Raw genomic sequence first — 17,783 nt, 5'->3', positions numbered from 1 at the left:
GAATTCCAGCCCTGCAGCCACGTTTTTGCTTTCGCTCCTTTCTCTTTCGCTTACGTCGTCTCCTCCCCAACCCGAAGACAATCCATGGAGATCCTGGAGGCCTCGCTATGCAGTTCGGTATGTTTTGTGACTGCTGAAAATCACTAGTAATTTCAGATTGCCTTGCAAGCCCAATGTTTAACAGCTCTATACGTGTGTAGGCTATTTTAGCCCCTTGCACTACACTGTGCACATTCCGTGTGAACGCGCCGCCATCTTGAGCAAACAGATTAGGAAAAACAAAAAGGCAATTCTCACCCAGTTTTCAAGTGCTTTGTTGTGCTTTTGGCTTTGGCAGGAAACGGCTAAATGATGGGCCATGGGAGTGGCCGATTCTTTCTTCTTTGGTTCGGAGAGTAGCTCCAAACCGACGGGAGGGCTGCTGCCCTTCTACCGCTGACTGGAGAGACCTCTCCCCCTCTCATCGCCCCTCCAGGGTGACTTTCAACCCCTTTACAGGGGCCCGTTGATGAAGAAATCCAGGCGACACGTGCGATTCCCTCACGCATCTGGCTGCACCGAAAATCCGGAACTGGAAGGCGTGTCTGTCTGACAATCTTAACGGGCTTATTTTGGGGGTGGGGCTTATATTACGATCATCCTGAAATTCATGCTAGGGCTTATTTTCTGGTTGGGTCTTATTTTGGGGAAAACACCATAACAAATTTTCCCACATGCTTTTGGTAGACTTGATGCAGGTTTTTGCAAAATGTACCCAGGCTCAGATGTTTTTCTTTGTAAGAAAAGGCTTCCATCTTGCTACCTTACCCCACAGCCCAGACATATGAAGAATAAAGGAGTTTGTACACATGTAGTACACAACCAGGACTTGCTAGAAATTCCCGCAGCTCCTTTAATGTTGCTGTAGGCCTCTTGGCAGCTTCTCTGACCACTTTTCTTTTTTGTTTTTCATCAATTTTGGAGGGACATCCAGTTCTTGGTAATATCACTGTTGTGCCATATTTTCTTCACTTGTTGATAACTGTCTTCACTGCCTTCCAGGGTATATGCAATGCCTTGGAAATGTTTTTGTACCCTTCTCCTGACTGATACCTTGCAACAATGAGATCCCTTTGATGGTTTTTAAGATGTTTGAATACCATGGCTTTTACTGTAAGAGGCAACTGAGTAAATGTCAGAGAAATATTACTAGAACAGCTGAACTTTATATGGGCTTGATCACAGTCACGTTAATTGATGGGCAGTGTGTACTGCCTACTGTTTAGCATCAGTTTGAATGTGATTGGTCAATCCTGAAGACAGCCACATCTCTACTTATGACAGGTTTAAACACTTATGCAAACACCTTACTGCAATATTTCCCCCCTAAAACTTTTCAGTTTGTTTTTTTAATTGAATTGTGGAGCTTGTATGTTATATTAAATGTGGGGGAAAATCTGAAGTGATTTATCTTGGTCTGATGTTTTTTACATCTCAAAAACCTGGCATATTAACAGGGTTGTGTAGACTTTTTATATCCACTGTACTTCTGGTTAGTAGACCTTTATGATCTGTTTTAAAAATTAAGGTAGACCCTTGAAGTCTGATATTTGTCCTTATCTCATGAAAGGAAGAGCAAAAATAATATAATCCTGTGTCTATGCATATAAGATTATATTCCTTGTATCTGTGGGATATAAAACCACAAAAATCTGCTGCAAGATATTGAAGTTTAAGTCTCTTGTGAGATTTTATGAGAGGATTGCTTACAGAAGGTACTTTATATAACAGTAATTCCTCCTAAAAAAGAAACATTGACTTTATCATAATCACAATGAACAATACAGTACATTGAATATAGTTAAAAACAAATTTAAAGAAGGAAATCAGTTTGAGGTTAAATTATAGCCAAGAAGAGCTGACATTTTGTCAAAAAGATGAAAGCAGTATTGCACCCATTTTGTATGTGTAGGGCACAACACTGTTCTTGTCATTTCCCCCATTCATCACCACCTGCTGATGTTGTTGTTAGTTGCAAAGTCGTGTCCGACCCATCGCGACCCTATGGACAACGTTCCTCCAGGCCTTCCTGTCTTCTACCATCTTCTGGAGTCCTTTTAAGCTCATGCCTACTGCTTCAGTGACTCCATCCAGCCACCTCATTCACTGTCGTCCCCTTCTTCTATTGCCCTCAATCTTTCCCAGCATTAGGCTCTTCTCCAGTGAGTCCTTCCTTCTCATTAGGTGGCCAAAGTATTTGAGTTTTAGCTTCAGGATCTGGCCTTCTAAAGAGCAGTCACGGTTGATCTCCTCTAGGACTGACCGGTTTGATCGCCTTGCAGTCCAAGGAACTCGCAGGAGTCTTCTCCAGCACCAGAGTTCAAAGGCCTCAATTCTTTGGCGCTCAGCCTTTTTTATGGTCCAACTTTCACTGTCATACATTACAACTGGGAAGACCATAGCCTTGACTATACGCACTTTTGTTGACAGGGTGATGTCTCTGCTTTTTAGTGTGCTGTCTAGATTTGCCATGGCTTTCCTCCCCAGGAGCAAGCGTCTTTTAATTTCTTGGCTACAGTCCCCATCTGCAGTGATCTTGGAGCCCAGGAAAATAAAATCTGTCACTACCTCCATTTCTTCCCCATCTATTTGCCAGGAATTGAGAGGGCCAGATGCCATGATCTTGGTTTTCTTAATGTTTAGTTTCAACCCAAGTTTTGCACTCTCCTTCTTCACTCGCAACAAGAGGCTCTTTAGTTCCTCTTCGCTTTCTGCCATTAGAGTGGTATCATCCGCATATCTTAGGTTGTTGATATTTCTTCCGGCAATCTTAATTCCAAGTTTTGATTCATCTAGCCCTGCCTTTCTCATGATGTGCTCTACATATAAGTTAAATAGGCAAGGCGACAGTATACAGCCTTGCTGGACTCCTTTCCCAATTTTGAACCAATCAGTGGTTTCGTGTCCAGTTCTCACTGTTGCTTCTTGGCCCACATATAGGTTTCTCAAGAGACAAATAAGATGGTCTGGTACACCCATCTCTTTAAGGACTTGCCACAGTTTGTTATGATCCACACAATCAAAGGCTTTAGCATAGTCAATGAAGCAGAAGTAGATGTTTTTCTGGAACTCTCTAGCTTTCTCCATGATCCAGCGTATGTTGGCAATTTGATCTCTAGTTCCTCTGCCTCTTCAAAATCCTGCCTGTACTTCTGGTAGTTCTCGATCCACATACTGCTGAAGTCTGGCTTGTAGGATTTTAAGCATAACTTTACTAGCATGAGAAATGAGTGCAATGGTGCGATAGTTTGAACATTCTTTGGCACTGCCTTTCTTTGGAATTGGAATGTAAACTGATCTTTTCCAATCCTGTGGCCACTGTTGAGTTTTCCAAATTTGCTGGCAAATTGAGTGTAGCACTTTTACTGCATCGTCTTTTAAGATTTTGAATAGCTCAGCTGGAATACTGTCTCCTCCACTAGCTTTGTTGTTGCTCAGCTTTTTTAAGGCCCACTTCACTTCACATTCTAGGATGTCTGTCTCGAGGTCAGTGACCACCTCATTGTGATTATCAGGGACGTTAACCTCATTCTTGTATAGTTCTTCTGTGTAATTTTGCCACCTCTTCTTAATCTCTTCTGCCTCTGTTAGGTCCCTGCCATTTTGGTCCTTTATCATGCCTATTTTTGCATGAAATGTTCCCTTCATCTCTCCAATTTTCTTGAAAAGATCTCTGGTCCTCCCTATTCTATTGTTTTCTTCTATTTTTTTGCACTGTTCATTTAAGAAGGCATTCTTATCTCTTCTAGCTATTCTCTGGAATTCTGCATTTAATTGGGCATATCTTTCTTTTTCTCCCTTGCTTTTCGCTTCCTACTTTAGCATTCCAATCCCCCATGATAATAACGACATCATTTTTTGGTGTTAGTTCTATAAGGTGCTGTAGGGCTTCATAGAACCGGTCAATTTCATCCTCTTCAGCACCGGTGGTTGGGGAATAGACTTGGACTACTGTGATATTGAATGGTTTGCCTTGGATTCGAACTGAGATCATTCTGTCATTTTGAGGATTGTATCCCAGTATTGCTTTTCTTACTCTTTTATTGACTATGAAGGCTACTCCACCTGCTGATACCTCTAGTTAAATCCAAAATTACATGAACTGAAGAAATGTATTCATGCAGTTGGGTTTAAAGGAAATAAATAAAGGTTATTCTTTTATAAATTGTACAAAATGTAATACCAAGGTGTGAGGCTATCTGTATCCTGCCCATAAAAGTGACTCACAAATGGTAATCAGTAAAAACAATGTATTATGACTTGCTAAAAGCTTCCCAGGAGACAGGAACTTACTATCAGTAAGAAAGGAACATCGGCCCAAGGTGAAAATTACAAGTAGACAAGATAAGATAGGGACGGATGTACGGAAATTGTCAGGATGACCCTTTAGAAATGTGAAACAACTTCAAAGAACTTTTAGAGATGTAAAGCAACTTCAAAGAATGACTTAAGCTTCTTAGGGGTGCCGTGTATCGTGAAAGAGTATAAAATGCATAGCTTGAAAACTGCTCTTTGCTCTCTGAGAACTCAATCCATTTGGGAATGGTCTAAGAGGCCGCACTTGCAACCACTTTTCTTTTTTTATGTTCAATTTTCTTTTCAATAAATCTTTGTTTTTGTTAACCAGACTTGTCTTTGAGTTGTGAGTATCAAATTTGGGTTTTCAAATATCACAATCTTGGCGCCCAACGTGGAGCTTGAAAGGGCTCCTGTGAAAGGGAAGGCCAGCCCGAAGGGAAGCGAACGGGTGTTGGGAATTATGAGTGGCCGTTAAATCAAGAACCTCAGGGAACCATAATCAGGGAAACTCTCAAGAAGATGGGCAATTGTTGTAGTAGTTGTTGTAAACCTAAAGAAAAGAAAATTCAAAGAACTGAAAGCAAGTTTTTTTCCTCTTTTTCTTTTAATCTGGCTCTTTGGACTATTCAATTCCCCTTTGTCAGAGGTGAGGAGAGGAGGCTGCTACTTTCCCCCTCCCCCTTCACACCTGCAAAAGACCCCAGGTTCAATATTCCTTTTAGTCTTTCCCCACTGTCTTTTGAAGTTGGTGGGATAAATTGGAAGTAACCATAAATGTTCCCCTCCTTTTAATTAAAAGGGGAGGCCTGTTTTGGCCTCAAACCACAAATTGATCTTTGTGTTTTGTTTTGTGATATATATATATTTGGACATTTGGAACATTAAGCTTGGACTTGGAATGGTGAAAAAAATAGGAGATGGTTAAAGGGCCCTTTAAAAACCATGTTTGGTTGGAATTACCTCATGATTTTTCTCGCTTTCAGGACAAGCCATATGTCTAAATAATTGTTGTTTTACTAGTATTTGTGTATATATGTCTGTCTGTCTGTTGTTCTGTGTTATTTCCAAGACTTGCAAGAGGGTTAAAACCCTCTCTGATAACACCAAACAAAAAGGCCTTATTTAACAATGTATGATTTGTCTGGACAAAGTATGAAATGAAATTTTTGTATGTGAAATTATGTATGGAAGCAGTTATAGAATAGAAGTGAATGAGTTTATTTATTTATTTATTTATTTATTTATTTATTTATTTATTTGGATTTATATACTGCCCCTCTCCGAAAGGACTCGGGGCGGTGTACAGGGCAATTAAAACACTATAAACAACACATAATGTATAAAAATTAAAATGAGATTAAATCAAATAGCCCTAAACAATAAACACATACTAAAATTTAAAATTTTTAAAATTTAAAATCTAAAATCCCAGTCCCTCAGTCCAGGCCGGCAAGTTCAAATAGCCAAGTCTTCAGGTCGCGGCGAATTTGCTGATATGTAAATGTGTGTGTGTTAGCCCTCAAACCCACCTACCACCACCCCCATCCCAGGCTGTGAAAGGAACAGTAAACTGCAGATTTTATTGTTGTAAATGGAAAAGCAATAGCAAGTGTTTGCATGAGAAGAGTTTCATGGAGGATGTGAATTTATGGAAAATGCATGTGAAGGAGAGCAAACTATTTTTTTAGTGGTGAGATTTTTGTAATATTTACCTTTTTTCCCCTCCAGTCTCTTTCTCTCCCCCCCCCCCCCGTGTTACTTTAAGAGTGAGAGAGACAGACAGAAGAGGGGGGCTGGTCATTTTAACTATTTTTTTTTCTCCGCTTAGAATTCCGGTTTGAGGAAGCGGGGTGGTTGTGAAATCTAATGCCCACTCTTGCAGTTTCAGCTTGCAATGGTTTTTACCCAAAAGAGGAGAGAGTAATTGTTGGACAATCTTTTTTGGAAATCTTTGAGTTTTAGTTAGACCTGTATATATATCATCACCCTAAAGAAATTACTCTGGATTGTTTTGCTTAGATTTGTACATGTTTTGGCCTACTTGATGGAAGTTTGTTTCCATCTGAATGGAATCTGGTTAAATTGGAATTTGACTAACTTTATATTAAAAGCAATACTAGAGTTTGATATAAAACTGTTTCAGTGGCTCAGAATCTCTCATTGGGTTTGTTTATCTTTTTGTGGAGTTGGTTTTTTTTGTTTTATTTATTTTTTATTTTTCGTGTCTGTGTGCAGGACACATTGATGGAGGGTGATATCTGGGAGAATTGGGGGAATTGTGGTTCTCTCCTTGTTTGGAACAGGGAAGGAGTTGAGAAGATTTTTAGGATTGTGAATGGCTATGTTGTTTTGACTAACGATTTGTATTTAAAACTGTTAGGAAAAGAGGCAGCCAATGGCATTTTTGTCTAAAGTTGACATTTGAGAAGTCTTGGTGTTTGTTAATTGTGGGTAATTTTTTATCAGAAAGCCGAAAGGAGATATCCACTTGTTCATAGCAAAGTAGTTGGGAAAACAAAAAGACAAAGACAAAGAAAGACATAATGAAGGTGTGACAGTAGATGGGAAGAAAAAAAATGTGAGTGTAAGCTGGGAGAATTTCCCTCCCTTAGTCAGCACTAACCTATGGATTTTATGCCTTACAGCAAGTTCTGAGGTTAAGAAGGGAGAAGGAGAATATATACACTGACTCCAGGTATGCTTATGGAGTCTTGAATACTTTGGAGAAGAGAAATGAAGAGGACTGATTAATAGTTAAGGGAAACAGTGAGCTCATGTAAAGTTGATAGAAGCTGTACTTGTGGAAGCAGAAAAGACAGAAGTTAGGCCAGAGTGGCAGATGGGCAGTGAATTAATGGATAATAGGATAAACAGGAAAGTTGTTTTTAAGTTGGTTTGCACAGATTTGTGAATTGTATGTATTAAAATTGTTGGAAGCAGGGAGACTGCCACTAACAGGGTCAGCTCAAACGTGTGAATTGTATGCCTTAACACAAGCTTTAATGTTGTGGAAAATAACTGGAAGTAGTGAGGAAATTTAAAAATAAAAATATATGTGCTTTTAGTATTATCATGTAATCATATTTTATATTTTATAATAATCATTTTATAATCAATTGCCTGAGTAGATGCTTTGAGTATATGGGGAAAAATACAGGCCACAAATGGAGGAGGGGGAAAACAGGAGTTACCATGGGGCCCATTGTGAGTCACCATCTAGGAATTGTTTTTAAGTACCTTCTGGTGCCTGGTACCCCTGGCAGGTGTAGAAGATGGGAGACATCTCTCCTCTAGAAACAGGATGGTAGGGGAGGGATCTTATTAGTATAATGTAAGCAAACAGGGGCAGAGATAATGTATTCTGTTTAGGCACTTCTGATAGATTGTAACCTCCAAAGCCTAAGCCAATGGGGCCATGGGGGAGGAAATGGGGCGTCGCGATAGGATGTATAATAATATGTGATTTTGGAATTTGGGGTGTGGTTCAGTGTTTGGCTACATTGTTTGCCTTCCTGAATCCACCACACTTTGCAAACCATTACTTTTTAGACTTTGTTCTGAAGTCTAATAAACTTCTATTTGTAACACAAACAGAGTGGATTTCAATTTGTGTCTATTTTTGTGTCTAAGAATGTTGAAGGAACAAGAATGTCCTATAGAAATATGGAAAGAAAAACATGGGAAGTAGAAGAAAGTGAGAGGTGGATGCTGTGTGATGGGAGACGGATGTTGAAAAGACAGAAAGAAAGAAAAAAAGCAATAGCTAGAACACAGAAGCAACACTAAAAGGGGTTTGCAAGGGATAAATGGTGATGATACTACGCAATGAACACTCAACACCTCATAGGACGTGTAATAAATGAAAGACTGGTTTGCGTTATCAGAAACTTCTGGGAGGGAATTGGGGTGGGCTTCATCAACCGGCTATCAGTCTGGGCCTACAATAGTTCCCGGTGAGATGGGGTTGGGGGCGTGGGCTTTTGGTTCCGTTGGTATGGGGGTGGGGTTAAAAATCCCCACGACGATTGGGAATGGCAGCAGGCGGTTACACGGAGGGCCGTATCAATATCCGGGACCGCGCCCCCGCTGTCTCCAAGCGGTGGCGTGTTCTGACCCTCCGGTTAGTACCCTTGTATCCGGGGGTGAGGGGGATCAGGACCCTGAGCTCACACTGGTGTATTTTAATGCCAGACCCGTTGTGAACAAGGCTCCCATCGTCCAGGAATTGATCGAGGAGGAACACGCGGATCTGGCATGCATTACAGAGACCTGGTTGGGCCCAGAGAGTGGTGTCCCTCTGGTTGAACTTTGCCCTCTGGGTTTCTGTGTGCTGCACCAGCCTCGAGCTCAGGGTAGGGGCGGTGGGGTGGCGGTGGTCGTACGGGAGACCTTATGTCCGCGGGAGACCACCATTGTCCAGATAGGTGGGAGTGATTCCCTTCTCATGAGATGTGGCCCTCGGGCTCAGTTGGGCCTGTTGCTTACATACCTGGTGCCCAGCTGTGTGGCAACGGCCCTGCCTGAGCTGCTCGACACCCTCTCAGGGTTGGCAGTGGAGTTTCCCAGACTTATAGTTCTGGGTGACTTCAACCTGCCTTCCCTGGGAGGGTCGTCAGAGGTCATGGCTTCCATGACGGCCATGGACATGACCCAAGTAATTCAGGGCCCGACCCATGGGGCGGGTCACACCCTTGACCTGATCTTTCTATCTGGACAATGGTTGGATGATTTGGGAGGGGGCTCGCCAACTGCTGTCCCCCTGTCATAGTCCGATCATTATCTCCTGCGGCTGGTCTTCCATTGTGCCACCCCCTGCTGCTGGGCTGTGGAACCGACCAGGTGGTTCCGTCCCAGGCGCCTAATGGACCCAGAACGGTTCCAGATGGCGCTTGGGTCCTTACCTGTCTCCCTCACTCACAGCCCGGTCGATGCCTTGGTGGATGCCTGGGAAAGGGCGGCCACCGAGGCACTCGACCGTGTTGTACCCTTGCGACCCCAGACTCGGCACAGATCCCGTTGGGCTCCATGGTTTTCTGTGGAGCTCCGGGAGATGAAGCGTCGGAGATGGGGTCTAGAGAGCGGTTGGAGGTCCACCCGGTCTGAATCTGACCGATTGCGACTAAGAGCCTTTACAAGGTCTTACCTCGCTGCGATGAGGACGGCGAAGTCTAATTACTTCGCTGCCCTCATCGCGTCCGCAGATAATCGCCCAGCCGCCCTGTTTAGGGTGACTCGCTCTCTCCTTAATCGGGAGACTAGGGAGGAACCCTTACAGGGACGGGCTGAGGAGTTTAGTCATCATCTGGTGGATAAAATCGCTCAGATCCGGACCGGTTTGGACTCTGACTGGGCAGAGTCTGGAATGGAGGAATCAAGCGGTCTTGAGCATGTTACCTGGACTGAGTTCGACCCTGTTTCCCCCGATGATGTGGACAGGATCATGAGGAGACTGAGTTCCACCACCTCTTTACTGGACCCGTGCCCCTCCTGGCTGGTCTATGCGGCTCAGGAGGAGACACGAGGCTGGTTCCAAGCAGTAATGTCTGCTTCCTTGAAGGAGGGTACCTTTCCCACTGCTTTGAAGGAGGCGGTGGTGAGGCCCCTCCTCAAGAAGCCTGCCCTGGATCCGGCTGTTTTAAATAACTATTGTCCGGTCTCCAACCTTCGCTTTTTGGTGAAGGTTTTTGAGAGTGTGGTGGCGCATCAGTTCCCTCTGTTCCTGGAGGAAACGGATTATCTTGACCCGTACCAATCGGGCTTCAGGCCCGGGTACAGCACGGAGACGGCATTGGTCGCACTGGTGAATGATCTCTGGCGGGCTCGAGACGGGATGTTCCTCTGTCCTAGTCCTTTTAGATCTCTCAGCGGCTTTCAATACCATCGACCATGGTATCCTACTGCGGCGTCTCAGGGGGTTAGGAGTGGGAGGCACTGTTCTACGGTGGTTCTCCTCCTACCTCCTGGGCCGCTCGCAGTCGGTGTTGACGGGAGGGCAGAGGTCCGCCCCAAGGTCTCTCGTTTGTGGAGTCCCTCAGGGGTCGGTTCTCTCTCCCCTCCTGTTCAACATCTACATGAAAGCGCTGGGTGAGCTCATTCGTGGTTTCGGGGTGGGGTATCATGAGTACGCTGATGATACCCAACTTTTTCTTTCCACCCCAAGCCAACCCAGTGATGCACTCGACGTGATGTCCCGTTGCCTGGAAGCGGTCCGGGTTTGGATGGGGAGAAACAGGCTTCGTCTCAATCCTGCCAAGACTGAGTGGCTGTACATACCGGCATCTCGGATAAACCAGGTTGTTCCACCACTAATGATGGGGGGTGAGGTGTTACCCCCCCTCGATAGGGCTCGCAACTTGGGCGTCCTCTTGGATTCACGGCTCAATTTTGAAGACCATATAGGAGCCATGACCAGGGGGGCTTTTGCCCAGCTTCGTCTGGTGCGCCAGTTGCGGCCCTATCTGGACCGAGATGCCCTACGCACAGTCACCCATGCGCTCGTGACCTCCCGGCTAGACTACTGCAACGCTCTCTACATGGGGCTGCCCTTGAGGACCACTCAGAGGCTTCAACTGGTGCAGAATGCAGCTGCGCGAGTTGTTATGGGAGTTTCCCAATACTCCCGTGTAACACCTCTTCTCCGTGAGCTGCATTGGCTTCCGGTTGCCCTCCGGGTGAAATTCAAGGTGCTGGTAATGACCTATAAAGCTCTCAATGGCTTGGGTCCGGATTATCTAAGGGAACACCTGCTGCCGGCATCAACTTCCCATCGTCCCGTGCGCTCCCACAGGGAGGGCCTTCTTAGGGTACCGCCGGTCAAGGAATGCCGGCGGGTTATCCCCAGGGGAAGGGCGTTCTCTGTGGGCGCGCCGGCCCTTTGGAACCATCTTCCCACGGAGCTTAGGACTGCCCCCGACCTTTGCTCATTTCGCAGGGATTTGAAAACTTGGCTTTTTGAGCTGTCTGGCCCAGACTGAGGGGTTTTAATTATTTATTAATGGGGCTTTAGTTTAAATTCAGGGACTTAATTTAATTTTAGTTTTAATCAATTTTAACTTTGTATGTATGCATTTTTAATTTTTCCCTGTAAACCGCCCTGAGTCCTACGGGAATAGGGCGGTATACAAGTTTAAATAATTAAAAAATAATAATAATAATTTTTGCCATGAAGAATGTAAATTTCAAATTGTGTTGAAAAAGTGGAAATATCTGTATATTTGTCATTCCATTCTTCGTTCACAGTTTCTCTCATTCCTACAATAGAAACTGTGACGCAACTACTAAAAAATATATATTTACAGATAAAAAAAGAGTATGGTTATAAATACAGACTTGTCTTAGAGTTATGAGTATCAAATTTGGGTTTTTAAATGTCACAGGTTTTATTCTGTGCCCCCTTAAAGTCTATTAGAGCAGATGTTAAGGGTTCAGGTAGAAGTACAATCCTGCTGCTTGAAGGAATTCCCTTTTAAGTCAGGGGTGTCAAACTTTCGGCCCGCGGGCCGGATGTGTCATCCGGAAGCAGCTCCTACCCCATTGCCGGCAATGGCGAAAAGGCTCCAATACGTTGTGTGACGTCACGTGATGTCACGAGTTTGATATGTTAACTAAAAAACCTCTCTTTTTGAATTATATTTTTAATATAATGAAGAATTGAATAACTGTAATTGGAAAACTATATACTGTCTCTGATTTTGCTCTTTGGATGCAATGAAATATTATGAAAAAGCATGAGAACTTGCAGGATAATACACAGAATGGCCTTTTCCCTACATTTTATGGAATCCATACTCTTTTAAATAAGTAAACTGACTCAATCTGATGACAAGCATATATTGATATCTTTTGTTCAGGTGGGTGAAACAGAGACCAGGCTTGAATGTCTGCTGAACAACAATAAGAATTCTGATTTTTGTGCTCCACTGACCTCCTTTGATTGGAATGAAGTGGATCCTTATCTATTAGGTAAGGGACAAATACTGATGTAGCAGAATGATGACAGTAACATGATTAAAATAATGAGTTCTATTTATAAATTTAGCTAAGAAAATTGTTGGCAGATATCAGCTTCAGAAACTAGCCAAAGGTAGACTTCATATTATCTTCAAGATGTAGACAATCTTTTAGTGGCCAATGGCCTTAATATATTGGGGTGGGGGGGAATAGTTGCAAATGGATGGAGCTACATCATGGATTTAAGTGAGAGGGGAAATTAGACAAGTTTCTTTGTTTTACTTCTGACTGGGCTTATTTTCATCTGTTCTCAAAATTCCAAGAAATTACAGGTAGCCCTTATAACCATTCATTTAGTGACTGTTTGAAGTTACAACAGCACCATGTTACTAACTTAATGACTGCAGTGATTCACTTAACAACTATGGAAAGAATTGTTGGAAAATGGGGCAATACTCACTTAACTGTCTTGGTTAGCAACAGGAATTTTGAGCTCAATTGTGGTTGTAAGTCGAGGACTACCTGTATACCAATAATTTTCTGGAACCATGGCCAGAGGAGACTAAGTGGACTTAAGCCTGCAATTTGGGTTGTAAGTCATTGTGGTCATTAAGCAAGGCACCCATGTGACTGCCTCACTCAATGACCACAATCCCAGCACCCCCCCCCCATTGCGGTCATGAAGTGACTACATGGGTCATTATGTGACTCCACAGGGGAACCTCAGAAGATGGGGGAGGCTCAGTGCACATTGGCCTCAGGCCACTGGGCCTACCAATGCATGGGCCTTCCTCCCACCCAACTGGGCAAGTTCATTTACCTCCCCTTTCTGTGCAGCTGTTGAGAAGCATGCCCAGCTTTTGTGAGGCACAGCTACTGTAAAAAGCTAGCCAACGCAATATTTCTGAAGGTTGAAAGCCTCAAGCATCATGAGGGCTGACACTTGTCTCACAGTGTTCCAAGGCTCTTTCTACCTTCAGAAACATTGCAAAACAAACACCAGCCCTTGTGAAGATTCTGAAGGCTAGAAAGCATTGCAAGACTCCTTCATGTCCTAGTTTTCGTCTTGCAATGTCTCCAAAGGTAGAAAGAGCCTCAGAACATTGTGAGGGCTGGTGCTTATTAGCAGCTGCATGGAAAGGGAAGGTTAGTGGACCTGTGCAGTGGGAAGAAGGCTCAAGCTTTCCTGGAGTGGTGGGGTGGAGGGAAGGCTTCTGCATCAGTGGTCCTACCCAGTTGAGGCCTCCTGGCCCACAGCAGGTTTCCACATGCCAGTGGGCCTAGCTGGCCAAGGCCTCCCAGCATTGGGGGGGGGGAACTTGCACTCCTGCAGTTATAATAGTGGGCACACTGCGAAGCACCCACATTTTTGTCGCATGACTGTGGTGTTGTATGTCCCTTCATTGTCCAACAAAAAGACCTGAAACTACTGAACAAATCTATTCTGACCACTCTTTTCTTTTGGCAATTCTTTGTTGGTACAATAATTGGCTAGTCAGTCAAAATTGTTAAGTACTAGTTTTTTAATTGTCAATTATTCAGCAGAATGATTTGTGATTTTGGTGGTCTGTTTTATAATTGTATCATGGCTTCATTTTAATAGCTAAGGGAGCAGGTGTTAAGGAATTGTTGTGCAGAGGTCTCCTTGTGCTTCCAAAGAGTTACACAGACAAGGAAGGGTACTGAGAGCAGTAAGAGTCACACAGTAACCACAAGAGTACACTTGAGTTGTGAAGAACAAAAAAGTATTTTACTTTTGAGGTGGTGTAAAAACAAAAAATGCACAGTCAAAAATAAACAGCCCAGGTCATACACAATAGCAACAGTCCAAGGAGTAATCCAAAATACAAAGTAATCCAAAATACAAAGGTCAATACACAGTTGTACAGGTTTATCACAGTAGTAAACCAATAGTACAGCAAAACAGAGCAAAAACAGTAATAGTTAAGAGCAGTGAATTCAGAGAGAGAGAGAAGCTACGTTCCTAGCTCCCTCTTATGGCCATGAGAACACTTACACACCCATTGGCTAATTAACATCTTAAAGTTACAACATCATAGTTTAATATATTTTCAACCCAACATTGTAGGCTATCATCATATGCCTAAGATTCTCCCCTTTGGGTAGAACAATATATAACCTCTTACAATCTTATGCACATTCTTTCACAATTAGCATTGTGTTTCACAGCACTTTGTACTTTAGTGAAATGGTCTGCAATATTCACATCAGATGAACAATACTCTAGCTGTATTAATTTATCGTTAACACATTGTCTTACATTTAGATAACGAAGATCTGTATGTTTAGATCTTGTTCTTACTGCAGCATTGTTTGCCATCTTTATCGCAGCCTGATTGTCCTCATAAACAATAAATGGATCTTTTACATTTAAACCCATATCCAACAGTAATTGTTTGTACACTAGCAGTTCTGTACATAACACTGATAGACATGAGAATTCAGCCTCCATTGTAGACAGGCTTATGTGCTTTTGCCTGATGGATTTCCATCCAATCAAAGAATCACCCAACATTATAGCCAATCCTGAAGTTGATTTACGAGTGCTTGTCTCAGAGGCAAAACTCGCATCTGCATATGCTGTGAGGATTAACTCATGATTTGGCTCTAGATATAAGGAATAGTGAATAGTCTGCTTTAAATACCTCAATACTCGTTTAGCTGCTTGCCAGTGTCTAACAGTTGGTTCATTATTGTATCTAGCCAATTGGTTGACACAGTAGGAAATGTCAGGTCTAGTCCAATTGCTCAGATACATAAGACTACCAATCAAAGACTGGTACATAGTCCTATCAAATACAGGACTCTCAACATTAGTGTCCTTGAAATCCATAGCCATTGGAGTTTTTGCTGGTTTACACATTTCCATGTTGTATCTCTTTAATAACTGAGATATTTTACTGGCTTGCAAAACCTTAAAACCTCTATTTGTCTTTACAATATCTAACCCCAAATAGTGGCTTATTTCTCCAAGGTTCCTAATAGTGAATTTGTTTTGCAACCTTGAAATAATGTTCTGTGCTTCTAGCTCAGTTTATGTTATGATTGCAATATCATCAGTAAATAATAGAAGAAAAGATAATACTCCATTGTGTTCTCTCCTAAACAAACATGGATCAGCATCACTGGCTACAAAACCTATCGCATGCAACTCATTAACTATACATTTATTCCACTCATAACCAGATTGTTTTAATCCATACAGGCTTTTCCTTAACTTCCAACAATCATGGTCTCTATCATTAGTCAGTCCTGGTGGTATTCTTAAATAAATAGTATGTTGCAATGGAGCATGTAAGTATGCACTTTCCACATCTACATGGTTAACCATATATTGGTTTTTAGCCACCCACACTAAAGCTGCTCTTAAAGTAGTTGCCCTCAGACTGGGTGCAAACACCTCGTCATAATCCTCAGTAGTTTGGGCAAAACCTTGTGCAACCAAACGTGCCTTATGGGTTACAGTTCCATCTACTCCCTTCTTAATTTTATAAACCCATTTACATCCTATAGCTTGCTCACCAGGTGGCAGTTTTGCTTTCTCATAGACTTTAAGATCCTGCAAAGACTTCAACTCCCTATTCATTGCAGCTTTCCATGCTTTCTGTTCTTTTTCAGGATACATCCTGATCTCATCATAGTTAGAAGGCTCTAAGCTAACTTGACATATTACACTGGCTTCATAGTGATCAGGTGGACATCTGATGCGCGTTGAACGCCAAGGAATTACAGGGCTTTGAATTTCTGACTCCTCTCCTTCCTCTGATTCATCTTTTATCTCCCCTATCTCCTCTTCATCTTTTATAATTACAGGAGATGTCTTATCATCTCTAGGTATTTTATCATGGGAGTCCTCAAACACTAGAGGATCTGTGTTAACAGTATCTTGTTCTAATCTATCCCAACCAACATGCTCAAGGAATTTGGCACTTGCACTATTATATACATTGGTTGTGCCTTGTGCCCAGAAAGGATAGGATCTATGATTAGCTTCATAACCTACAAAGTATAATTGCCTAGCCCTATGTTGGCCTTTACTCCTGAGTTGTGCAGGAATGTGGACCCATGCTGGGGTGCCAAACGTGTGCAGATAATCAAGGTTTGGTTTTCTACCATGCCATATTGTGTATGGTATTTTACTGGTAGAAGAATTAACCATTATATTCAGAATATGGTTTGCACATTTTGCTGCCTCCCCCCACAGTCTATCTGTTAAGCCAGAATCTTGTAACATAGTTGTTATCATGGCTTGTAACGTTTGCCCATGTCTCTCAACAAATGCATTATGTTGAGGCCTATAAGGGGCTGAACATTTATGCTCAATTCCAGCTGATTCTAGCATATCAACAAAGCGTTTGTAAATTCAGTGCCATTATCAGTTATTATGCACTGAACTTTTGTCTTTGTTTTCCTCTCCACAAACTTCAGCCAGTTTGAAAATTGTTGGAAAGCATCTGCTTTTGACTTAAGCAAATAACAAAAACCATAACGAGAGTAATGGTCCAGTATACTTAAAATATAACATGATCCTCCTAAACTTGGTTTCATGGGTCCAATTAAATCTGCAAACACAACTTCCAAAGGTACAGTTGTTTTGAAGCCGTTTAACCTGTTTGCAGGAGTTGCCTTACTCTTTTCCTGATTACAGGCATTGCAATTCAAATACTTACTACATGGCTTCAGTTTAATTCCTTCTACTAACTCAACTGTTTTACGTAGTGAGTTAAAATTCACATGCCCTAACCGCCTATGCAGTAAATTCGTCATGTGGCTTCTTGTTCTCACATATCGAGTTAGCTTTTACTGTACTAACCTGGTTACTTGTGAGAACGAATAAACCGTTTTTCAAATTAGCAGTTACACAGGTTCCATTCCTTTCAATAGTGCATTGGTCCCCTCTGAATGTTACCACAAACCCAACCTTAACCAATTCCCTTACAGATAACAGGTTGAATCTTAGCTTAGGTATATATAACATAGGTAACTGTTCATCAATGCATGGACAATAGGAATTACCTTCACCAGAGGCCTTCATCTTCCAACCATTTGCCAGTGAAACATGTTGGTTGCTGTTTTTCATATTAATAAACCTCTCTTTCACTTTAGTAATACATTGTGAAGCCCCACTATCAACAACCCACAATTCATTCTTTCTGGATGTTGATTCACCAGAAACAGCCAAAACAGTGCCCTTCTTAGCCTTCCCACTGCTATTCACATTCTGTTTTCTTCCCTTTCTACAGAATTTGGCCATATGCCCTCTAGCCCCACAAGAATAACATTTCTTGACAGTGTAAGCAGTGGTAAATGGCTGCTCCTCTCGTGGCTGTGTCTCTCTGAGCTGGTCTCTGTCACGCCTTCTTCTGGACTCTTCCAGCAGTCTTCCAGTAATGTTAGTCAAAGTCAGTTCCTCTCTGGTCAGGACTTCCAAAGAAGAAACATACTCGTCATAACTTTCATCCAAAGAGGATAAG

At 42.5% G+C, this 17,783-nt stretch overlaps 1 protein-coding gene across 1 annotated transcript in view; it reads left to right on the top strand.

Moving 5' to 3' along the window:
* The window catches only part of LOC310648265 (DDB1- and CUL4-associated factor 7), a 156,659-nt gene that overhangs the window by 102,586 nt on the left and 36,290 nt on the right, over positions 1-17,783 (top strand). The window contains exon 3 of the mRNA XM_083376016.1: positions 12,189-12,300. Coding sequence (XP_083232142.1) covers positions 12,189-12,300 — 112 coding nt within the window. The remainder of the gene's footprint in view (positions 1-12,188; positions 12,301-17,783) is intronic.

Source organism: Vipera ursinii, assembly GCF_947247035.1.
Source record: "Vipera ursinii genome assembly, chromosome: W".
Taxonomy (NCBI): domain Eukaryota; kingdom Metazoa; phylum Chordata; class Lepidosauria; order Squamata; family Viperidae; genus Vipera; species Vipera ursinii.
The sequence above is the reverse complement of the archived record's forward strand: the minus strand, read 5'-3'. Positions and strand labels throughout refer to the sequence as shown.